The 25806-nt window shown below is 37.0% G+C and overlaps 1 protein-coding gene across 1 annotated transcript in view; it reads left to right on the top strand.

Moving 5' to 3' along the window:
• CFAP47 (cilia and flagella associated protein 47) overlaps nt 1-25806 on the top strand; it is a 452401-nt gene that overhangs the window by 257707 nt on the left and 168888 nt on the right. The window contains 5 exon segments of the mRNA XM_021080094.1: nt 3272-3446; nt 5087-5128; nt 21940-22136; nt 22619-22762; nt 23353-23526. Coding sequence (XP_020935753.1) covers nt 3272-3446; nt 5087-5128; nt 21940-22136; nt 22619-22762; nt 23353-23526 — 732 coding nt within the window.

The raw sequence follows: 25806 nt of genomic DNA on the forward strand, positions 1-25806 counted from the left end.
TTTTACCTTCCAGTCCTTTACTCTTTTCCTTGCCCTGCATAACCTCCAGATTATATATTCATTTCTTAGTTTTCTACCAAGGAATTATATAATAGAATTAATGGAAGTCTGAATTTTCTGTTCTAGCATAAAATAACTATATATTGAATATAATCTAAAATCATTCTTGAAATAAATCTGTTTAGAATTAAATCTAACTGAATAAATAAAATCACTTTTTACCAAAGAAAAGTGACATATCTGACTAATTTTTCATTATATAGCCATGTGTAATTTGAATTGCCGAGATGTTTGCAAGATGACAGCTTTATGATGTATCTATATATTGTGAAAGAGAAGATCTTCTGTCAGGAACATTCATTTCTGGCACTTCACCACTTAGCACTCATGTATTGAATTCACATTCTCCTGGCCATTAATAAACTAAGGAAGAAAGATTCAGAGCTTGCAGGGGAGTGTCCTTTTGTTTTCTATTAACTTCCTCAAATTTAAGTTTTAAAAGCCATGCTTTGTACTCTGGGATAAATGGTGAGGAAATTTATTAAAATTTTGAAATTTGACTTTTTAAAAGAAGGAAATCTAAAAGATCCCCTTGTTGAGGATTCAGAAGAGTGAAGAAAAGGTTTTTATGGAGGTCCTGTCGTGGTGCAGCGGAAACAAATCCAACTAGGAACCATGAGGTTGCGAGTTCGATCCCTGGCCTCGCTCAGTGGGTTAAGGACCCAGGGTTGCCGTGAGCTGTGGTGTAGGTCACAGATGCCGCTTGGGTCCTGCGTTGCTGTGGCTGTGGCATAGGCCAGCAGCTGTAGCTTCAATTAGACCCCTAGCCTGGGAACAACCCTATGCCACAGATGTGGCCCTAAAAAGCAAAAAAAAAAAAAAAAAAAAAGTTTGGTATAATTTAAGTGCACTCTGGAGCACAAGTAGGTACCTGTGGATGCTGTCAGTGATAAGCAAGGCCACACAAGCAAGGATAGATTTTATTCAGTAACTATTGATAAGGGGGAGGATCCAGCATGAGCTGAACCCATTTTCAATTTGTGCACAAGTAACTGAGAGTTTTAAAGAGAAAATGAGAGAGTTCAGAGAGAGAATGAGCTGAGGCCTGAGCGGTGTCAGGGAAGTAAAAATTTACCAGAAGGAGGGGGAGTTGGTCTGAGTGATCTGGACTTGTTAATTGACACTTATAAATAGAAACAGACTTCTGGAATCTTTCTGATAGGAGGTAGGTAGTGATGTACTTACCTTCTGTCAGAAACTGAGTACCACCTGGCTGGGAGCCTAATCTCCTTGTAGTTTTGTGTTCAAAGAGAGGGCTCTGAGGCCGCTGGAGACAGTTCTGGGTGGTAGATTTACATCTCAAAGGGGGAGAGAAATGATTTTTAATTGCAAGCTTTCAGAAGTAGCTGCTCTAGAAAGGTTCAGGAGCCTTCCTGCCTGTCTCCAGATGTTTGCTGGAGCGAACAATAAATTCTCCTGGCAGCCTGGAACTTTCCCAGGTAGTCACTTTCTGGCAGACTGAAGTCATTCTAGGGCCTTGAGCTGTTAGAAACTGCTAATGATTGTTCAAGTCTCTTTGTTTATGTGTACAGGGGAGAGGGGTGAACAAGATCATTTGTGTTGAGAATCTGCATATTTTATAGGCTAAAGTTGAGGCCTGGTTGAGAAGAGGGCTTGGAGGAGCCTGAGTAGAGTTTGATCAAGAAAGAGAGTCTGTGTCAGTCCATATTATTTTGAATGATTTGCAGATAGAAAAGGCGGATGATACATATATGGATGAAGAACTAGTTGCTGATATGAATAGATAATTTGTTCATAATGACTAGAAAAATCAAACCAGGAGTTCCAGTTGTGGCGCAGTGGTTAACGAATCTGACTAGGAACCATGAGGTTGCGGGTTCGGTCCCTGACCTTGCTCAGTGGGTTGACGATCCGGCGTTGCCGTGAGCTGTGGTGTTGGTTTCAGACGCGGCTTGCATCCCGTGTTGCTGTGGCTCTGGTGTAGGCCGGTGGCTACAGCTCCGATTCAACCCCTAGCCTGGGAACCTCCATATGCCGCGGGAGCGGCCCAAGAAATAGCAAAAAGACAAAAAAAAGAAAAATCAAACCAAATCAAAACCATTGTAAATGAATTAGTTTACATTTCTGTGTTTACATGATGTTCAGTGCCAAAATAAAGTAGGTGGAAAATGGCTTGGTGAGGAAAAAAAAATCCCCGTGGATTTTATGGATAATGAACCCATTGAATGAGATAATTGCCAGAGGAACTAAAGCTTATTTTTGCTGAGGAATGATGCCGTGATTACAATCTTGATGATAATGATGACAAAGACAACAACAGTGATGATGATAATAGCCAGTATTTATTGAGTACTTAAAATATGCTTTAAGGGCCTAGCATTTGTTTATACTCTAAGTACACCAGGGATAGGCAGTGTGTGTTATTATTGCCTATATTTTGCTAGTGGAGGCTTGTTCCTTTTGTTAACAACCTGGCCAAGCTTACTTAGAGTTCGGGTACAAATACGGACCATCTGGCTCCGAGAAGGCTTGGTCTAACCACTAGGTGGTACTACATGTTTTGCAGTAAAGGATCCAGTAAAGATAAATGATTGCCTACCTTTGTGCTCTGTGTTGCTTGGTTCCCACTTAGGGAATTGAGTTTATCTTCAGTGTCCCATTTTAGGAAGGGCAAAATGGGATCGTATCAAGATTGTATCTAGAGGAGCAAATGCATGGGGCTAAGTTGTGAGTCACATTATATAATGAATGGTTGAATGGACTAAACATATCAAACCTATTTAGAAGGGATGTTTGGAGGTTTGTGGAGGGGCAAATTATACATAAAGTTTTTCCCCCAAATTAGAATTAGCACAAGAGAGGGGACTAACTGCTAATGATATCTAGACCTGATGGGAAGAGGTTAAGGAACACAAGTCTCAACTCACAGAGGGCAGTCGTTTCTCAGTGATATTCACTCATGCAATGATTTCTTCCTGAGCCAATGAATTCCTCAGCACTAAGAGGATTAGAACAGGGGATATTGAACATCTCTCAATAAAGGATGACTCCTTTTAGTCTTTGAAACATGTTAGTATGGTCTTCAACCGGTTAAACAACAGCATATCTAACCAAATGAACAAATACAATCTTTTTGAGGGAGTTTTTTTTTTCCTGAATGTGGATTCTAAATACATAGTCCTATCTTTTGTGTTTTGAAGATAAAGGGTAAGAGAATTACATTCCAGTTTTACTCTCTGTTTATTTGCAGACTTGTATGTTCTTTACGATCTCAAAGTTGAAGAAGCCGAAGTCCGTTTTATATAAAACAGAACTAAGCCTTCCGGACTATTTTGATATCCCCAAGATAGTCTGCATTCCTCAGGTTCCAGAAACGCAACCTAAATTGACTCAATCTCAGGGAATTAAATCTGCAAATGAAACAGGTAATCAATAACATGTAGACTGGCTCAGGTACTGTGAAATACTAAAATACAAAGAAGGGATGGTCTCAATTAATAGAATGTTCATAATACACTGGAAGAGATATGGAGTTCCCGTCGTGGCCCAGTGGAAACAAATCTGACTAGCACCCATGAGGACGCAGGTTCGATCCCTGGCCTCACTCAGTGGGTTAAGTATCCAGCGTTGCCATGAGCTGTGGGGTAGGTCACAGATGCGGCTTGGATCCCACGGTGCTGTGGCTGTGGTGTAGGCCAGTGGCTACAGCTCCAATTTGACCCCTAGCCTGGGAACTTCCATATGCCACAGGTGCGGCCCTAAAAAGACAAAAAAAAAAAAAAAAAAATTGGAAGAGATAATTCAGCTACATCAATACCTACTGTTGAATGATATTTTACAATATAAATAACCAATATACTACATTATTGTAACTTACATTATGTACTGAATTTGGGTGCCAAATACTAGTACTGAACATTATTGAAATTTACTAAAATTTGCCAACCAGTCTTTGTTAAAGAGTAGTTAGTTATCTGATTAAGACAATAGGTGGATTTTGAGGAAGGTGAGCTCTTGCTTTCACAGTGAACTTGGTTACAGAAGTTGCAGTATATTTGAAATTTAGGCTGGCTCCAAAGGATAGGAGGGATATTGATGGCAAGAATATATCAGAGAACAGTGACATTTATGAGTAATTTATCTTTCATCTAGGCAAGGACCTTTTTTAGCCGAGTACCTACTTTTGGTCTCTTTAACTGTGTGTATTTGTGATTAGTCAGAACTAAGCCAGATTTAACAGAATATTCACACATTTACATTATTAAATACAAGCGATAGGGTGTAAACATTAACTAATTTAAAGTATTTGAAATTAATTCCTGTTTTTGTTTTACTTTTTTCAAAGTTGGTAGGTAATAGTAGGAATATAATTTCTTTTTTTAATTTTGTTTATTTTATAATGATTTTTATTTTTTCCATTATAGCTCATTTACAGTGTTCTATCAGTTTTCTACTCTACAGCATGGTGACCCAGCTACACATACATGTATACATTCCTTTTTCTCACATTATCATGTTCCATCACAAGTGACTAGATATAGTTCCCAGTGCTACACAGCAGGATCTCATTGCTTATATATTCCAAAGGCAGTAGTTGGTTAATAGATGCAAACTATTGCCTTTGGAATGGAATATAATTTCTTTAGTAAGTTTTTGTTTTTTTTTTTTTGTCTTTTTTTTTGCTATTTCTTGGGCCGCTCCCGCGGCATATGGAGGTTCCCAGGCTAGGGGTCGAATCGGAGCCGTAGCCACCGGCCTATGCCAGAGTCACAACAACGCGGGATCCGAGCCACGTTTGCAACCTACACCACAGCTCACGGCAACGCCGGATCATTAACCCACTGAGCAAGGGCAGGGATAGAACCCACAACCTCATGGTTCCTAATCGGATTTGTTAACCACTGCGCCACGACGGGAACTCCTACTAGAGCTTTTCATTTTTCATTTACTAGAGCTTTTCACTTTCATTTCCTATGCTTTGTGTTAACTATAAAATAATTTTAAATCTGAAACGGTGATTACAAATGATAAAATATAGGGTAATCTGTTCACTTTGTCTTCCTAGGAGATCTGAGATCCCAGCCTCAAGTGCCAAATGGTGAAGCAGGTAATGAGGATTTATGAATTGGGTCTGGTCTCTGGCAATAGGGATGATGGGGCCTGTGACAAACTAAAGAGTAGATGTCCTGTCTACAAATTCCAATAAAAAATAAAGCTTGCGTAAGCCAGACAAGTGTTGAGGGCATGTTTGACTGACCAGCTGTCAGTTTGAGACTTCTCATGTCAAATTGTGGTCTCCTTTGAAATTTTTATTACCTCCAACTTTTCTATGTGCTATTAGATTTTTAAATGAAGAGTTTAGTTTTGTAATTTTAACCCCTTTTGAGATAACTGGATAAAGCTGTGTGCATTATAAACCCATCTAGGATTATCATTCCATGCCATTCATTTATTCAGCTTTCATTCACCAACACTATTGAACACTAATTCCTTTGGGAAAAATGATGAAAATTCTCCTATTCATCCCTTGAAGAACTAACAGATAAGTAGCTCTTCTAAGACAATGGGATAAGTATTGATAGAGAAGCACTTATATAGAGTGTGTTTACAAAATAAAACTAATATTAATACAGTCGATTATAAAAGATAATTCAAGTTTTAAAGAATTTTCATTCTGAGAAAACAGGTAACTAAGTATACACAGCATAGACTTGACCTGAAACTCACAGTATAGTCTTATGAATGAAGATTGTGGCATATTAAGATGCTATTTGATTGTAAATAAATATAACGTGATTTATATTTAGAAGTCTTTAACTCAGGTAGTTTCTGAGACTCATATATGTCTTTCATATCCACTGTTAACTATCCATTTTAGTATGAAGAGTTTTGTGAAAATTAAGAAAAAATAGGACTGTATACAATTTTAAAGGGTTATACGTAAAACTTTTACAGCGTAATTGGCCAATTACGGTTCATGTCTAACTTAATTTTCTGTGTAGTTGTGTTTATAGAGGTAGCCTTTTCAGCCTAAGTTTCTGTTTTCATTTCATTTAGCATATATTTAAATAAGGTAAATTTGTAAAGACAGAATATTCTAACTCAGGATAGATACAGGTTCTTAACAATGTACACTCAGTTGTGAGGCAGTGGACTTGATTAATGAAAAGGACAAGAATATAAGCATTTTAATCTTAATAACATCCTATTAGGATTTGAGACAAAGAAGATTAGAGGTAAGAATTTTAAAAACTTATTTTTATGATATAAGTTAATTTAAAGAGAACAAATCAGCACATTCCTAGCAATAAGTATAGTCATATAGAAACAAAGCCTTTTTTTTTTTTTTTTTTTTTTTTTTTTTAGTGGGTGGCTTTGGAGAAAGAAAGAAATGACAAGTATTTCTGGAGAAGTGGAGGTAGCCCAGTGTTCCTGCTACTTTCAGGAAAGGGGGTGGAAGTAGAGTCATATAATCTCTTTAAGTTCTAAACTCATCAAAAGAAACTAGTTTCGATGCATTAAAAATTGGCTGTCTTCTGCTCTCTCACATTAATGTTGCCTATCAGTCTTTACCTTTCTGAAATTCTTTTTTTTTTCTTTTGTCTTTTGTCTTTTTAGGGCCGCACCTGCGGCATATGGAGGTTCCCAGGCTAGGGATCAAATCAGAGCTACAGCTACTGGCCTTCACCACAGCCACAGCAACACCAGATCTGAGCCGCATCTGCCACCTACGCCACAGTTCATGGCAAGGCTATATCCTTAACCCACTGAGCGAGGCTAGGGTTGGAACTTGAGTCCTCATGGTTCCTAGTCAGATTCGTTTCCACTGCGTCATGATGGGAACACCTACCTTTCTGAAATTCTTAATGAAAATTCCACGTTTCTGGTTACATAGCTCTTACCAAAATATTTTAAAATAATCTACTTAAATTTGTATTTATTTCAGCCCATCATTTAGAAAAGTATTATTTTTCCATTCTATCATTTAACATTATAATGCTTCCATCAGAAGGATATGAAGCTGTTAAAGAAAGTGTATGTGTACATAGTAGGTTCATCAGTCTCTGTGGATGTGACACATGTACATACGTGACAACAATTTCCCACAGAAAAGAGACATCATTTGTCTTGCTTCACAGATCTCAGAGATCCTGTGACTCCTTTGTGATAATGGACTGGAATAGATCTAATGTTTATTGAGCACTGACAACACACAAAGCACTGTGACAATTGATGTGTACACACTTTCTCATTTAATCTTCCAAATAAATATTTCTGTCTCAGACCCCATTTAGGCATTGATCCTTCCATTTGCTACTCTGTATACTCTTGCATTTCTCACAGCAACCTTTCCACACTGTTATTAGTCTTCTCAAACACCATCTTCATTTCAGTCTTCTCCCCATCTCCAACTTCCATGGGACAAATGACTGCATTTCCTTTCTCATAGAGAAAAGGGGGTTTCATGAATACACACTCTTCCTTACCTTCCTATTGCCTTCATCTCGGTCTCTGAATAATAGGTATCTACTCTCAACCTTACTATGTGTATCTCTGATCTCAGAACCTGTTCTTGGGCTCCTCTCCATCATTTATAATAGCTCTGTCTTCTCTAAAAGTGGTTCCTTCACTCTTGGCTCCCAAGTGTTCTCAAACTTCAAAAACCAAAGAAATCCATACCTTTCCATTGGCAAATATATTTCTCAGTAGCGGGATCTGCATTTGCAGTTTCTGTTCTTGCATGAGGTTCTCAACTTCTCAGTTCTGGCTTGTGCTACTACTGTAGCACAACAGTTAATTGCTGTCAGTAGTGTTCTCAGTCTGCATCATACTGGATCTCTGTAGCCTTTAACCTGCATGATTAAGCATCTACTCGTAGAATTCTAGGACTTTTGAGATAAAGTCTTTATCTTTGTTTCCTTCATTTCTTCTCCGTTCCCCTGACAAGATTTCTTCTTAGTCTCTTTATGAGTCCTTCTGTTTACTAATCAATATGGCAGTCTTCAAGGCTCTTCTTGTCCTACTGGGTCTATATTACTTTTTATGTATCCTTATGTATTTTCGTAATCAAAAGGGCAATTTTAAATGATTTTTCAATCATTAGTGACTAGATTGACACATTTCTGTTCATAAATCTCAGCTGTTTCTATTTTAAATCAGTTATTTTTACCATGTAATATCCGATGGAAAATAACTGCATGGTTAGTTTTACTCTAGTTGGTAGGATATGAATCTGGAGTAAATGGAGAATTGCCAAGAATGAGGTCAGAACAGGGGAAATTAAAGTCAAAAGTTAGAGCAGAAAGATGACATTTCATGATCTCAGGTGTGTCTCTGGATGCTGTCATGGTAAAGTTGGCCATTCCCTCTGTACCTGCTAGATACTGAGTCAGATTACCTCTGTGGTTCCTGCTAGTTTTGGTTGGGCTTGTGGCACTTAAAATGAATGTGATTTGAGAAATGCAGAGTCCAAAGCCCGTGCTCTTTCCACATTGCCAGTAGCTGCCAACACTCGTTGTACACTGGTGGTTCCTGGGTACCTTTTACACAATGCAGAGTCCAAGCCCAAATCTACACCCACTGAATCATTCCCAGGTTGGAAGAAGTCTAGGAATTTGTATTTTAGAAGTCTCCCTCCGGATCACTGCACTTGTTGATCCACATGTTGGGGAAACCACTTCTGCACAGCAGAAAATTTAAGTTCCTGCAGGAGGCTGTATAAGATGGTCACATCAGGTCTCCTGAGTAAGCACTTAAATCTACAAGTCTTTGTCTAGTGCTATTTCCATTATGCTATATGCTATATAAAATACTCACACTGCTCTTTATTCTTAGGTTAGTAATTATCTTAGTTTGAATGCCCTAGAAAATGAAGTCTGAGGCAAGAATTAAATACTTTCCTTGGGAGGTGCTGTCTGGGAGGAAGAAAATTTCCTCTGCTCTTCTCAGTTCTTCAGCCTAAGAATTAAATTGACATGAGACAGATTAATAGGAGAAAAATCAGACAAAGTTCAGTGATATGTAGACATGAGAAAGACCCAGGAAAACTGATTAACTCAGGAAAATATCTAAAACTCTCACCTAAAATGCCATCTTCAGCTAAAGACAAAAGAGGATGTTGAGGGTGGTGAAACTCAATTATGAGAGCTAAACACAGTAAATAAGGATAATTGTGATAGAGATTTAGGTCACTGCTTTCTCTATTGATGTTTCCAGAGATTTTACCATACTCCTCGTCCAAGTACTGAGAGAGACACCCTTACAAATGAAGATTTCACTTACAATGTACATGTTTCTTACTAAAGGGCAATTCCTTGAATAAACAGTAAGGTCCTACTGTATAGCACAGGGAACTATATCTAATGTCCTGGGACAGACCATGATGGAAAATGCTATAAAAAAATAATGTATGTGCGTGTGTGTATATATATGTATAGATAGATAGATAGATATGAATGACTGAGTCACTTTGCTGTATAGCAGAGGTTGGCACAACATTGTAAATCAACTATACTTAAAAATTAAAGAATATGCTAAATTTTTTAAAAAGGATAATTCCTACTTGATTTTAAGAACCCTTCCCATGTATGCTATGTTTCAAAAAATAAAAAATTTGAAACAATATGCCAAAGAAACATATTTTAGAATGGCAAAATTCTGCTCCCTTACAGTGCAGACTCAGGGGAATGAATGTGAGAGGAAAGAATAACAAGGAAGGGAAGAATGGGAAGCAAAGCAGTGAGTGATGAATGAGCAGCTACCTTAATGTCCACTACTTACCTTCATGATGAGATGTAGCAGGTCCTCAGCGGGTGTCACGTTTGAAAAAGTATATGAAAAGGTAGTGCCCTTGAGCAGGCACTGTCAGAGAGGAAGGAAAGGAATTTTATCTGCATATCTACCTCCTGTTTCTTGCTCCTATTGGCCAGATTTTACTCCATGGGTATTAATGGTCCTAGCCTTCAAGGTGGCATTGCTGGCCCAATAGAATGCCAGGTTCTATGTCCTATCAAAGAAAGAGGAACCAAAAATTCCAAGCTTGGGACTGATCTATCTGTCTGTAGAGCAGCAGCTGAGGAGTTCTGAAGGAAGTTATAGGTCATCCTCAGGCACAGAAACATGGAGATGGGCAAAGTGCTTGAAATTGCTGGAGGTAGGGGGACCAAGGGAATCTCAGGAAATGGAGAATGTATCTCATACAGCAATGTTGTCTTATTGTTAATATTTTAAAGAATTCTACTAGTTACACTGTCTGCAGGTTTCAAGAAAGACAGTGTCCAATTTCCTTCCCTTTCCCTACCATCTCTGCTGGTATGCTTCAATGCAGGCCCTAAGCCAAATCTCTTCTTGGACCTGGTATCTGGGGGCCCATCTATGCTCATCACCACTCTCCAGTGTCATCCCTGATGTCTCATGAGTGCTATTCCTGTTACTGAACTGAACTTGAGTCCCCACGTCTGTGTAGTAAAGCCAGTCTACTGACACTGGGGTGTGGTGAAGGAAAGTGCAGTGTTTATTGCAGGTGCCAAGCAAGTAGCCAAGGCAGCTAGTGGTTAAAATACCCAAACTCCTTGATGGGTTTCAGGAAGGAGATTTATTTATTTATTTATTTATTTAGTTAGTTAGTTAGTTAGTTAGTTTGCTTTTTTAGGGCAGCATCCGCAGCATATGAAAGTTCCCAATCCAGGAGTCCACTTGGTGCTATAACTGCCAGCCTATGCCACAGCCACTGCAACACCAGATCCGAGCCACATCTGCCACTGACACCACAGCTCATAGCAATGCCAGATCCTTAACCCAGTGAGCAAGGCCAGGGATCGAACTCACATCCTCATGGATGCTAGTTGGCTTCTTAACTCACTGAACCACAGCAAGAACCCCCCACACCTTTTTTTTTTTTTTCCTTCAGGGAAGGAGTTTATAGGCATGGTGAAGCAGAGAGTCACATGGTGCATGGTCAGCTTCTGCACAGTTCTCTTATTGTTTGACCGTGTGGTAATGGGTCGTGTCACAGGAGTTAACATCATCATTCCTCAGGCTCCAGCTGGTCTCAGGTTCTGTGCTCATGATCATCGTGTGCTTAACTTCTTCCATCTGATGGGGGTTTTAGTGTCTGCAAAACAACTCAGAACTGTATATCATACTGTTATCTTTGTCCTTCATAGAGGAACTAAAGATTCTGTGATTGCTATATGGCTCATTTATCGTGTAAACTGTTCCTAGTTCTCCTGGTCCAACTGCTATTTTTGTTGTTGTTACTATATGTTCACATTCTTTCAATCATTAGTTCTTAAGCCAGCCTTTTATGACTGAGGGGAGGCCTAGGAGACTAAAGCTTTTCTAGGAACAAGAGGCAGGCAGAGGACATGGGGCAAGGGGGATCGGTCCTGGGTGGGCCCTCAAGGGTTTTGCATAGTTCCATTCCGACATTAAATCTGGCAGCCCTGGCTCCTCTTTCGTATGCTCCCATTTTTGTGGTGCATCTCCCTCTTTCCCAGTTTGTTCCAGTATCCCAGCATAGGTTACTGCTTGCTTGCTTAAAATCTAGGTGTATTGTTGCCAGATTCCCTCTTGGGTACTGGTACACTCCTCCTGCCGTTCACCCTTGCTCTACCAGCCCAAAGCCTCTCAGACAAGAATCTTGCCCCTCAACTTGGGATCCTGGGTCTTTCTTGACTGTGGATCTCCTCTGACATCAGCCTGACCCGGTTCCCATTTTCTCTGGACCACTGGACTGACTATAATTTCATATCCTACTTTTGAAAATCCCAGTCATGACTGGTGTTTGACTAAAATGCCTTTCTTATCTGGCTGCTGTCCTATACCTGTCCTCCCACAGACAGAGTTTACAGCCTGTTCAGTTGCCAATGTGTGTCCTGTCGTAATGCTTGGGTTTTTTGTCAGTTCCGGTTCTTTCTTTCTTCTCTGCAGCAGGCAAAAATGAGACATGATTGTTTCCTATATTATCAAAGAAAAGATACTTTAGGTCAAATAATTTATGTAACCAAGTAAAATATTATAAACCAAGACTGTGTATATTCTTTATCCTTATAGGTTTAATGTAGTTTTAGTTCAACATATGTCTTACTTTGCCTTTTATTGTTTTTTTATCTGTGGACACAAAGCCTGCAAGTAAAAAAAAAAAAAATGTGAACTTTAAATAGTGTCTTATTCTTCCTATTAGATGTTGAATAGTGAACATATACTTTGCAGTAATACAGTTAGGGAGGCATTTAATCGAAAATTGTTTAAACCTTTTCCCTTGGTTTAAGTCCTAGAGAATGTGCTGTTTATTGGCTTGCCAACAGCTCATTCAGACTAATTGGTACACTTAGTCAATCTACAAGAACTTAAAAATCAACTCTATTCAAAACGTTTTATTTTTAATACAAGACAATTAGAGAAAGTTTATGGTATTCAGAATTGAAAATGCAAAACACAACGTTAATTTGCTGTCTGTAATCCCTTGCTTCCTTCCCCATGGAGGGGTTAATTAGAAAGTGGAATCTTATTTTAGTTCTTTTGGAAATTTTATCTTCTAAAAGAAGTTATGTGAAAAAGACAACTTCCTAGTTAAAATACAGCAAGCTACAATTCCATGATAGGCTGTCTCCTAATTTTCCATTAAATGATCTATGAAGACATACAGAAATTCAAAAATTCATTCTCAATGGAAGGGAAAGATAACAACCACCCATTTGCATAAATCCTATGAGGAATTTCCAGTAATTACTGAGCTGATGTGGCCTGATTGAAAAACACATTTAATAACCTCCACAGTCTTATGCTCAATTAAAACATAATTTAGGTATAAAGAAGAAACAGTCTGGTCACATGGTCTGCCTTTTCCTCTGAAATTTATTATCTGCAACTCACCAGAAAACTAGGAAACTGCATCCTAATTGCATACGTCCTGGTACATAGTAGGTGTTTTAAAATATGTTTCTAATGAGTGAATATATGTGAAATACTTTCCAAAGTGATCCCCGTTTGTTTGCACCTCTCTTATACAGACAAACCCCTGGACTTAAAATGACTTTAGCTGTAGGGGAAAATGTAGAAGAACATCATTCTATCATAAGCATGTATAGAATCTAGCAAATAGATGTGGTGGTGGTGACAGAGATGGAGAGAGTCCCAGGGATTTTTAGCACATGTTATTGGTGGGATTAGAGTTTATCCAGTAACCAGATGATTGCAAAATTTTCTGAGCTGTGTATTTTCCCCTAGATGATTTGAAAACTGTCAGTGGCTATAAGAAAATGTCCTCCCTGCATTTAATAGGCAGATGCTTGTTTGATACAGGAAATCGGCCCGAGGGTATGCATTGAGCTACCTCTACATTTGCATCTAAGAGATCACTGCAAAATGAAAGGGGAGTGAGACCCTGAATGAGTGACCAGTTAAGAAAGATAACCCTCTCCTATTTGTAGAAGCAAATGAAAAAAGAAAAGACCGAATGTTTTTTTAAATGCCAACAGTTAAAGAGTGACACTTAAATGGATTATCGTGAAACAGAATGGCAAAGACAAGAAATTCTGAAAAGCACGAGAGAAAAAGACACATTATTTTCAAAGGAACAAAAATTATACTGAAGGCAGAATTACCAACAGGAGCAATCGAAGCCAGAAGACAATGGTGTTATAGTGCTAAAGCAAATTAACTGTCAGCCAAGAATTTTAAATCCCAATAAACTATCACTCAAGAGTAAAAATGAAACAAAAATATTTTCAATTCAGCAATGAAATTGGGACAACTGAAAAGTCAGATATTTGCTAAAAGAATACAAGAAGATCTACTTACGGATGAAGGAAATTGAATTTAGAAGAAAAAATTGGGATCCATGGAACAGTGGCTAACAAAATAATCAGTAAATATGGGTAAATCTCAATGAACATTGGCCATGGAATTAATAATAATAATAATAAATCCGGTAGTATAAAACAAAGTGAATTCAATTTCTGGAAAATAATTTTATAAGGAGGGGTTTGTTGGCATTATAGGAATGTGAAGTTCTTATATTTTGGGGAGCAGTTTTGAACTATTTTAAGATGTTTTTATATAAAGTATGAATGTTGAAAATTTGGCACAGCCAAAAAATATAGAATGTGTAATTTCTAAACCAGAGGAATGCATTAAAGGAAAAGAGAAAAGTTGATGAGTCCAATAGAATACAAGAACAGAGGAGAACTAAAGAAAAGACATGATAAAAGAGGCACAAAATGGGATATTAAACAGAAATATATTTCTAATCATGATAAATATAAACTAAACCATAAAAGTTGATATTTTCACAATGGAAAGTGAAATATAGCTTTATGCTTTTTACAAAATTACCTGGTAAAATATCCAAAACTTAAGCCAAGTATTTACTAATCAAAAATTAGTATAGAAATATAGAAAAAGTAGACTTTAAGGCAAATAAATGTATTTATTTAGAAAGGCATAATCCATTATAGAAAAAAAAATGGACTTATTTCCACCTAAATACATAATCTCAAAATGTACTAAGCAAAAATGGGCAAATATGGGAGGAAAATGAACAAATACACTATTGGGATGGGAGATTTTATTATAGATCTCTCAATAATTGATAGATCAACCCAACAGAGCATTAGTAAGGCTCTAGTGGACTTGACCAACACAGTAAGAGTAGGTATTCCTGTAGCTATTAAACCTAGTTTGGCTGTGCTGGTAATAATTGGCAGTTCTTGCCATTAACTTACTATGGCACTTTGATATCTCTCTCTGGTCTTTTTCCTGTGCTTTGGGGAACCTGGGGAAGGGGGATGTTCAGGTATTGCCTTTCAGCAAAATCTGAGAGGGAACTGGCTCCAGTCTTTTGGGCTTGCAGATCCTTAGGAACTTCATGGGGGGCCAATCTGATGCTCTCAGCTATTTGGAGCTGGTTAGAAAAGTCCTATGCCATTGTTTTAGCATCCCCCAAACTTTCTTTTTCCTTCCTCGATTCCAATTTCCATCTTTCACTTATTTTTATCCTCCTTCTTCCTTCCTTCTTTTTTTTTCCTTTATCCCATTCCCTCTCTTTTCCTATCTCTTTTTTTTTATGCTTAAATATATTATTTTAGATCTTCCTGGTGATAGAAAAGCAAAAGTAACTCAGCCAGCCTCTTTTGAAGTAATAAGATCCAATTTAACCAATATTTCAAAAATTGAATTTGTCGGTAATTAGCATGGGTCTTTATCATTTTAACTTATTGTTATTTTATTGAATAAATTTGACACTTTAAGCACCTAAACCCATTTCAGAAAACGGTTTTCCCTGACTGGATGATACTAATGAAAACATTTTACAAAATAAATCAAGCACACTCTAAAATCGTTATTGCTATACTTTTTTTCCTTTTTTATATTGTCTTTTGGCACACTTCATGCTTTTTATATTAAATGAGTAAACTCCTTAGTAATGAGAAAATGTTTGCACACAATGAATCCATCACTTACTTTGCCAGAGTGTTTGTGAGACAGATGCTCATGTGCACAAAAGAACACAATGAAGTAACTAAAATAGTTAAAATTCTTTACTTGTGTAATAGAAAAAAAAAAAAAAAGATCTACACTAACACTTTCCAGTAGTAGATGGAAATGTGATTAGCAAATAGGCCAAAAAACTGTCTAATTACTCATACATTAATTTATAACAAATATTTATTATAAGGTCATTTTATAAATGTCTTCATATAAATTTAGTTATTCATTCTTTTGATACTTCATTTTCTGAATTAAGAATTCCTGACTATTGGGAGTTCCTATTGTGGCTCAGCAGTAACGAACCCACTAGTATCCATGAGTACACGGGTTCGATCCCTGGCCTCGCTCAGTGGGTTAAGGATCCAGCGTTGGAAGTGAATGGGAGCTTATAGCTTTTTACTTCAACTAGATTAACTCTAGGTGTTTTTTTTCTTTGTTTTGTTTTGTTTGCTTTTTAGGGCTGCACCTGTGGCATTGTTGTATATATTGAGGTTGTCTTAGGTATTGTTCAGACACAGTATTCCCCAAACCAATAAATAAAATGTTTGAAAGCTATTAATCAAATCTTATTCCTTAATTTAAACAGATTAAGAATTCGAATTCTAAAGAAAAGCCCTCTAAATTATTTGCCTCAGATCACACAACGTAGAAGAGGAACTGAAACTAGAAAACAGAATTTTTTTTTTTTTTTTTGTCCTTTGTCTTTTTGTTGTTGTTGCTATTTCTTGGGCCGCTCCCGCGGCATATGGAGGTTCCCAGGCTAGGGGTTGAATCGGAGCTGTAGCCACCGGCCTACGCCAGGGCCACAGCAACGCGGGATCCGAGCCGCGTCTGTAACCTACACCACAGCTCACGGCAACGCCGGATCGTTAACCCACTGAGCAAGGGCAGGAACCGAACCCGCAACCTCATGGTTCCTAGTCGGATTCGTTAACCACTGCGCCACGACGGGAACTCCAGAAAACAGAATTTTTAACTCAGTGTTTGCATGTTTCACCTTACCAGTTTTGTACATGTATCTTGCTTTGCAGTCAAGACATGGTAGATGGTTTCATTACAGCCCAAGTGGATCATATCTGCTTGTTTTATGTAATCTCTGCTCCCTCTTCTTGGCCATGTGACTTGCTTTAGCCAATGGATTATTGAGGAATGTGAAAGAAGCAGATATCTGATAACCATTTGTACATAGGGCTCTTATTCTTTTGCTACTGGTAATTCTTGTATACTCAGGGAAAAATACTGAGCTCATCTCATAGAAAATTAGAAAGCTTATGGACAAAATTCCCAGTTGAGGTCCTAATTCGTGAGTGAGCCTGGCCAATACTGCATGAAGCAGGTGAGCCTTCCCAAATGAGGTCGGGCCACAGAATCATAAACAAATAAATGGTTGTTTTTCTTTAAACCACTAAGTTTTGGGGTAGTTTGTTATGTTATGATAGCTGGCCAAAACAACAGTATTGATTTATCATCCCAACCATGACCTATCCTAGGCTCTGAAATTGCACTTTTTTTTTTTTTTAACAGCAGACTTTTGCAATTTATTGGAAAAGACTGAATATAGGACATCTAGGGTATCCTGACAGTCAGTACATGCTTCAGAACAAAGTCATGTAATACAAGGGCATGTTCTATATAGAAAGAATGCCTGGAAATCCTATGACTCATGGACTCTCCTCAATCCATGCTCCTTCTCTCACTAAATTGGTGTTTTTGTTTTTGTTTTGTTTGTTTGTTTTGACTTTTTAGGGCTGCACCCACAGCATATGGAAGTTCCCTCACTAGGGGTCTAAGCTGCCAGCCTATGCCACAGACACAGCAACACAGGATCCCAGCTGCATCTGTGACCTACACCACAGCTCAGGGCAATGCCAGATTCTTAACATGCTGACCAAGGCCAGGAATTGAACCCACATTGTCATGGATACTAGTCAGAATCATTACTGCTGAGCCACGACGGGAATTCCTGCTTTGTTTTTTTAATTAAAATATAGTTTATTTACAATGCTTTTTTAGTGTCTGGTGTACACCAGAGTGATTCAGTTATATGTATATATGTATATATATTCTTTTTCATTATAATTTATTACAGGATATTGAATATAATTCCCAGTACTATACAGTAAGTGCTTGCTGTTTATTTTATATATAGTGCTTTGGGTCTGCTAATCTCAAACTCCTAATTTATCCTTTCCCTACCCCTTTCCCCTCTGGTAACCATAAGTTTGTTTTTTATGCCTGTGAGCCTGTTTATGTTTTGTAAATAAGTTAATTTGTATCATTTTGTAGATTGCACATACAAGTGATATCCTATGATATTTGTCTTTCTCTTCCTGACTTAACTTCCCTTGGTATGATGATCTCTGTGTGTTCATCCATGTTGCTGCAAATGGCATTATTTCATTCTTTTCTATGGCAGAGTAATATTCCATTATATATATATATATATATATATATATATATATATATATATATATATACACACACACACACACACACACTCACACCACATCTTCTTTATCCATTCATCTGTCAGTAGACATTTAGATTGCTCGCATATCTTGGCTGTTGTAAATATTGCTGCTATGAACATTAAGGTGCATGTATCTTTTCGAATTAAGAGTTTTCTCTGGATATACGCCCAGGAGTGGGATTGCTAGGTCATGTATCTTTGAATGCCCATTTTTGTGGGTTATTTTGAAAACTTTAGATCATACCCATTCTTCCAGTAGCTAATATTATATAAAAGAAAATATTTATTCATTAGAGAGTTTCACTCTTTATGTTTCTTTATCTTCTTAGTAACTATAATCTGGTAAATTTAGATATATTTCATTATCTTTAATTCTGGAACCCTTGCAGATTCCACAGTCACTAGGATCACCTATAAAAAATAAGGCTTCAGGTGTGCTACATCTAGTAGAGTAAGGATGGAAGGAACAGGTCCAAATTGTCCCTAATATTTGTGATGCCCAAGTTAAAAGTATAAATGGAAGCCCACATATCATATATCTAAGTTTGAAAGTGGTAAACTATCAAATTTTTAAATAGAATATGGTCTCTCATTTCACCTTGACAAATAGAAGTTTATACCAACCTAGATGACTAAGTCTGAATTTAGAATTCTTGGGCTTCTTAGAATTTTGCACTAGAACATGACATCACAGGATAGCTGGCCCTGGGCATGTGCCCACCTCATTCTCTTCCTTCAACTCCTAGTATGTATCATAAGAGGTCTTGTGTACAAATCTGTACCTCAACCCACATAATTAATCTTAATTTACATCTTCCCCTTAGTAGCCACCTCCTAGTTTTTCTAGGGGTTTTCCAACAAGAGGACTGATTATAGGGAAGAATCCTGTACAGGCACTGGTAATGGGATTATAGCATTTTGGATTGTGAATTACGGCATCCCATGAACTTGGAACATAGATGGGGCTGGGTTCCACATAGGTCTGTCCCAGTGGGCCCATGTACTCCTTGCATGTGCAGAGAGACAGTGACAGAGGAGATTCAGAGTAAGTCTCTAGAAAACATGAGGCTTAGGACAGCAAGCCCTCTTTCCTTGGTCTGAGAGGATTTGTTAGGGTGGGGATCTGCAACAACAGACCCTGAGACCAGGTTTTGAGAGAAAGAGTTTGAAAGGTGATCTCAGGAACTGTAGGTAGGAGTGTGAGTGAGAGACAGCAAAGGGAAGCCAATTCAGGGAGTGTCCATGAACAGTTGCCACTGTGAACAATTTGGGCTCAGTTGCTCTGGGGATCTTTATGAGTTGGTATAAAATTCACCTCAGAGTTATTCCAACCAAAACATAAAGAAGCTGGGTTATTTTTCCACCATTTGGATACATTATTTATTGTGGACTACAACTACAGGCGTTAACTGTCACTTCTGGCCTGATCCATGCAAGTGTTAAGCACCTTCCTGTGACCAGAGGAAACGCTCAAGGAGAAAGGAATTGTTTTCCATAAAGCCATTGGCCTTGGGGGAGGATTTAAATGCCGAGGGGACCTGGCAGGGCATGGACATCTGCTGCAGTGCAGAGGAGCAGACTTTGAGAAAACATGTCCTGAAAAGAGAATGACATTATGGTGGCACAGTGTGGCCAGGGAAATTTCTCCATTTCTAAATATGAAAATAGTCTCTACCTCTGCTATTTTACATCCAAGGGCATGTGAATACTGGCTGATGAATACGTTAATCCAGAAGTGGCTTCTTGTGGATAATACAATATTCCTACTTATTTTTCTTGCATGAATTAATTATTTCAGGTGTTTAAGAAAAAGAAACACATTTTGTCAATATATCTTCAAAAATATAATCCTCATATCCATGAATCATTCCATCAGGATGGATTTCTTCTTAGAGTTTTAGGGGAGGGGAGCTGGCACTACATATTCCTTAAGGTGTTTGCTCGTGAACATTTCATGAGTTGGAAAGTGTACACTTAAGAATGTCCTTGGATTTCACTTTCAGACTCAGTATCAATAGGAAATGAATACTTTTAGGGAAAAGTACATAGTGTATAACATAAAGCGATAGAAGCTTTATTCTCAAGCTTATTATATTTCAAATATTGTTTACTATTAAATATCTAATTTTTTATCTTTGTTGAAAAAAATAATTACTATTGAGTTGCTTAAATTTTGTATTCCAAGCAGTGTAATTTTATTTAAATTCCTAATATATTTTCATCTCAGTTCATGGAAGAGAAAAAGGTAGTTTCTTCCTTTCTGATAATAAAGCAACAAGTTTTAAGCAAGTAATTATCTCACCTAGTTTGTTCTAATGATGTTGTCACAATTCAGATACTCCTCTCAGAATGAAAATAATCAATAAACAACAGATGATAAAAGATATCTAGAGTCCCTTTTGACAAGAAAAAATTTTTATTCTAAATTTAGATTTGTACTTAAATAGGGTGAAATAAAAATAACATTCTGACAACCTTTGTTTCCTCCTTAGACCGGCTGAGAATCTTGGACTTTGGTTAGATATAATATAGATTTCAAGTGTGAGTCACTGTCAGTGCTTTTTAATATATAATATTTATAAATTTAACAATATATATGAATATGACATATAGAACTATCCAAAATATATTCTATGTAATATATAATGGATATATTTATAATATATAACACAACATATAACACACGTATATACATCCTCACTGTGTTTTTAAAATAATTTAAAGCAGTTAATATTTTTGCAAGAATGACTAGTTTTCTTGACATACGGGCTTCAGTGTATTTGAAAACAGCTTTGCCGTTTTTAACATTTAAAGTGTTAAATGTGAGTGAATTAAAACCGTAGCCAGTTTGGACTTCTCTGTGGCCTAGCAGTTTAGGACTCAGCATTGCCATTGCAGTGGCTCAAATTCCATCCCTGGCCCAGGAACTTACACATGTGGCGGACACAACAACAACAACAACAAAATGATAGCTAATTAATACCATGATACTTGTTGGTCCATTGGTCGATAAGCTTGATTTGCTTTCTTAGTTTCAGAGAATTGTACAGAATTAGGCTTCTAAACATTTATCACTTGTTTCTCATCGATTGCTTAAATGCTTTGGCTTTAGCAGTGAAACTTGTGTTATATTCTTATACTACTTCTTGCTTTAGGGCTGAGAGACTTTTTTCATTTCATGGAGAATAGGAAAATGGCAACCTTCAGAGAAAAAGCAGTGTTGCTTGAAAGGGAAGGACCCACTTAGATAGCCTTCCCATCATATGAAATGATATTAGCTGTTAACTTAAGGTAAATGGTGTAACAATGTGATATGAGAAGTATTCATTGGACATGCCTCTTTTGGCTTCCCTTGGTTATTAACTATGAAAAAATCATTTCTATCTGCTGGTCAAGTTACAAATTATTTTGATCGCCATGGGGCAGAGAAAGGTATACCTTTATGTCATAGAAATGTGGCAGACAGTAATGCTTACTAAATATTCCCTATCTCTCTCAGTTTGCATCCCATGTGGGCTGAGATGGAACCATGTGGTTGGTTCTGACCAATTAAGTGTAATGTCTGTTATTTTGGGGCTGAGCACCCAAAAGCCCTTGAGCAAACTTTTAGCTATGCTTCTCCCCTTCACCTGTAAACTAAGGAGGAGAGGTGTTCCTAATGGAGCAGCTGGAAGAAAGTGGTATCTTTCACAGTATGGGTCCCTCAGTGGCTTTATGGAACAGACCTTCCTCTGACCTATGCAGATATATTCTGTCGTTGATTTAAAAAAAAATAAACTTGCTTGTAATGCCCAGGAGATGTAGGGGTAGTGTGTTACTTGGTTATAACCTAGTTTCTTCCAGGTTACAGAATATAATTAAATGTAATAATATTAAATATCACATTATCCAAAAATGAATTTTAAGATTCATACCATTAAAAATCATTAAACCATTTTTTTAAATTATTTTGATAGCTGCAGATGGATCTGTTCCAGTTCCTTTACAGTTTGTTCCTATCAATCCTGGACGCTACCCTTGTAAAATTTTGTTGACATCAAAGTATGATGTGCGTGTCTATTGCATTGAAGGTGTAGTGGATGAAGACTATCCAGATGCAAGATTTGATTTTGAAACACCAGCATTTCAAGCCCTTACCCAAAATATTCCAATAGTAAGTACAAAAAAAAATTTTTTTTTGGTACTGTCTCAGCTAAAGTCCTTCAAACCTCTCGTCTAAACTACTACCAATTCCTAATTGCATTATGTGCTGGCATTTGTTTCTCCATAGTGATGTCACAGTTTTACTCCTGAATATAAATGTTATCATATTACTCATCTGATTAATCACTTGTGCTGGATCTCTTTGCTTAAAAAATTAACTCTAGCATCCTTTATCTACCATCACATTCCTACTCTTTTGACTGCCTGGTGACTCCACCAAGCAGAGTCATGGTCTCTCATACTACTCTGCTCCAAAGTCACTTGATTAAGATGGATTCATAGGCGCTAATAACCGTGACTGGCTACAGCTTGGTTACTAGTGAGTGATCATAGCATAGATGAAGATAATATAACTGTAAGGAATTTTGAATTTCCTAGACTGATATTTTTCTGTCCCTCTGATACTTTTCTGTCTTTATTTTCATGCTTTAGAATAATACAACAAACAAGGAATGGAAATGTCAAGTTACTATAGAAGGAGAATGGTTTTATGGACCTCCTGTTTTACATGTTGGACCAGGTGAAACTGTGAATTATCCTCTCACATTCAGACCTATTTTGGAATGTGAAATTATGGTATGAACTCATTGATTTCCCCCCCCCAGGATTAATATATCAATAAGCCAATGTGTGATATTAACCTATATAACTTCTGATAAATTTCTTGCAGAGAAGTTGTATTTTCCATGAATTTGATCATTAGTGTTTACTCTGTTTAAAACTATAATAAATGTTTTAACTTGAGGAATAAATATTCTGAAAGTCACCATATCATAGGCTGTCAGTACTTATGTTTAGAATATTTTTATATAATATATTTAACAAAGTAAAATAATTGCCTTTTATTTTGTAAGGAAGTTTGTACTTTAGAAAATAATTTCTTAAGTCATATTTCTTCGACAAGGAGGTAAACAGGTATATAAGTATGAGAATGCCTTTTAAACTCTCACTTAGAGAAAGTAAAAAGACATAAAGGACTTTTCACAGGAAATTCATCTTTATTCGTTCAGTAGAAGTATTTATATATAAACTGGAAAAGTCAATTGCTAACACCTTGAAAGCTTATTTTATTAATCAGATTCAAAGATTAATTAATGGGATAGAGGAGGTTGTTTGGCATTCAACTATGACTCCTATGGAGCTGAAATTTCACTGATTTGTTACAGGGCAAACTTATTCTACAAAATGAAGCAGATGGTATGGAGCATGTCTTTGACATAACAGGGATTGGAAAAAAACCCGTGGCCTTGGAACACATCATTATAGACTGTCAAGTGGGGGAGATAACAAATAAATCCATAACTGTGCCTAATTATTCAATGGACATCCTAACATATAAGGTAAGATTTTTTTCTTTGTTATTAAAGTGTTTTCTGAAGGAGTATATTGAATTACATGAATATTTTAAAATATTTAATTTTACCTAACTAGGTGAAGCAATGTTGCATAAGGAGGTGGTTAGAATTTTCCTTCTTTTAGTCTAACAGCTTTCAAATGTCATTTCAATTATAAAGTTGAATTAGCAGCAAAAAATCTTAGTATCTAAGTATTAGTATATAATCATAACCATAAAATATTAAAATTTACTTGAATCGTGTATTTTCTCTAGAAGAAATTGCACATGATAATGAGAGATATTTTCAAAAAAACTTTTAAACAACTTTTAAGGTTGTAATGTGATATTTGTAGGCACAAAATTTCAAAAGTGTGTCCTCTTGTTTACCAGTGTGAATAATAGTGGGAATGTGAAGAAGTGCATAATTATTTGTATCTTTATTTTTATGAGGTTTTGTACTTGGCTCTTCTCACTTGATTGGTTTAAGCAAATATCAAAAGAATTTTTTCTGCTCCCCACTCCCCTATTTATCCAAAAATTGTTGTGTACTCAGTAGATCATAACATATAACTCAGAGAATCTTCAAATACCTATCCATCATAGATGCCTGAGTCCAGTTTTAGAGCAAACTGCTGAAGTTTGGAAATTCTATGGTTTGTCCTCTGCATTTTTGGGTAATCTTGAAAGACAGGTACTTTGATTTTCATCGTCTTTCCTTACTGGATTGCAAATGGAGTGAATACTGTGAATGAAAATCTCATCATCTCACTTCCTTGCTAAAACTCTTTAGTGTCATCTCTTGCCTTCAGGAGCGAGTCCATGCTCCTTGAAGTGGCTTTCAAATCCTTTAAAAGCCTATATGCTCAGGAGTTTCTGCTGTGGCGCAACAGGATCAACAGTGTCTCTGGAGCACCGGGACATGGGTTCATTCCCTGGCCCAGTACAGTGGGTTAAGAATCCATCATTGCCACAACTGTGGCTTAGATTGTGACTGTGGCTTGGATCTGATCCCTGTCCTGGGAACTCCATCTGCCATGGGCAGCCAAAAATAAAAGAGAAATGAAAAAAGTCTATGTGCTCAGCTTCATCTCTTGCATGTGCTGGCTCCAGCCATACTTAAGCCATTGTATACTACTTTAGCTACTGTCTGAAATCTCTATCCAACTCCCTATCTTTTCATCTTTAGGGCAAGTTTTAGATGCTGCTTTTCCAAGAATCCTTCTAGGTCCCCATAAACCTGGATTAAGCGCCATTCATGCACTTTCACAGCATTTTTTTTTAACCTGTCCCACCATCATGTACACTGTATCATATTCCTATTATCTGTTTGTTTTCTCCACCAGATTTTAAAGTGAGAAAAGGAGCATACCTCTCTTATGCACACTTTTGTATCTAGCATAAATCATATCATGCATATAATAGATATATTTCAAGGAAGATTTAATGAACAGATAAAAACATAATGGGTGGCATTTCAAATGGAAGGAAAGGGAAAGAAGGAAAGAAAGAAAAGGAAAAGAAAAAAATCATGACCATTTGGATTTGCTATAAATAAGGGAAAAAAATTGTTTTTCCACCACTCCCTTTCCTCTTCCAGAATTTACTGGTGAGCAAAGAATCCTCTCAAGAGTTTGATAAAAGCAGATTAAAGAAAAAAATCTGTAATTTTAAAAAAATCCAGTGAATTTTATTTATAGTTGTATAACCATAATCACAATCCCATTTTACAATATTTCTATCCCAAAACCTCAGCCCATCCCTCCCGCTCCCACATGTCTCCTTTTGTAACTGTAAATTTTTCAAAGTCGGTGAGTCAGTTTCTGTCCTGCAAATAAGTTCATTGTATCCTTTTTTAGATTCCACATGTAAATGATAGCCTATGGCGTTTATGTCTCCTGTCTGACTAACTTCACCTAGTATGATAATTTCTAGGTCCATCCATGTTGCTACAAATTTCATTATTTCATTATTTGTTATGGCTGAGTAATATTCCATTGTGCATATGTACTACAGCTTCTTTAGCCATGCCTTTTTAGGTAAGTTTATTCCTAAGTATTTTATTCTTTTTGATGTGATGGTAAATGGGATTGTTTCCCTAATTTCTCTTTCTGATATTTCACTATTAGTATATAGAAATGCAGTCAATTTCTGTGTATTAATTTTGTATCTTGTGACTTTACCAAATTAACCAATGAGCTCTAACAGTCTTCTGGTAGTGTCTTAAGGATTTTCTAGGTATAGTATTATGTAATTTGCAAACAGTGATAGTTTTATTTATTCTTTT

Source organism: Sus scrofa, chromosome X (assembly GCF_000003025.6).
Source record: "Sus scrofa isolate TJ Tabasco breed Duroc chromosome X, Sscrofa11.1, whole genome shotgun sequence".
NCBI lineage: Eukaryota > Metazoa > Chordata > Mammalia > Artiodactyla > Suidae > Sus > Sus scrofa.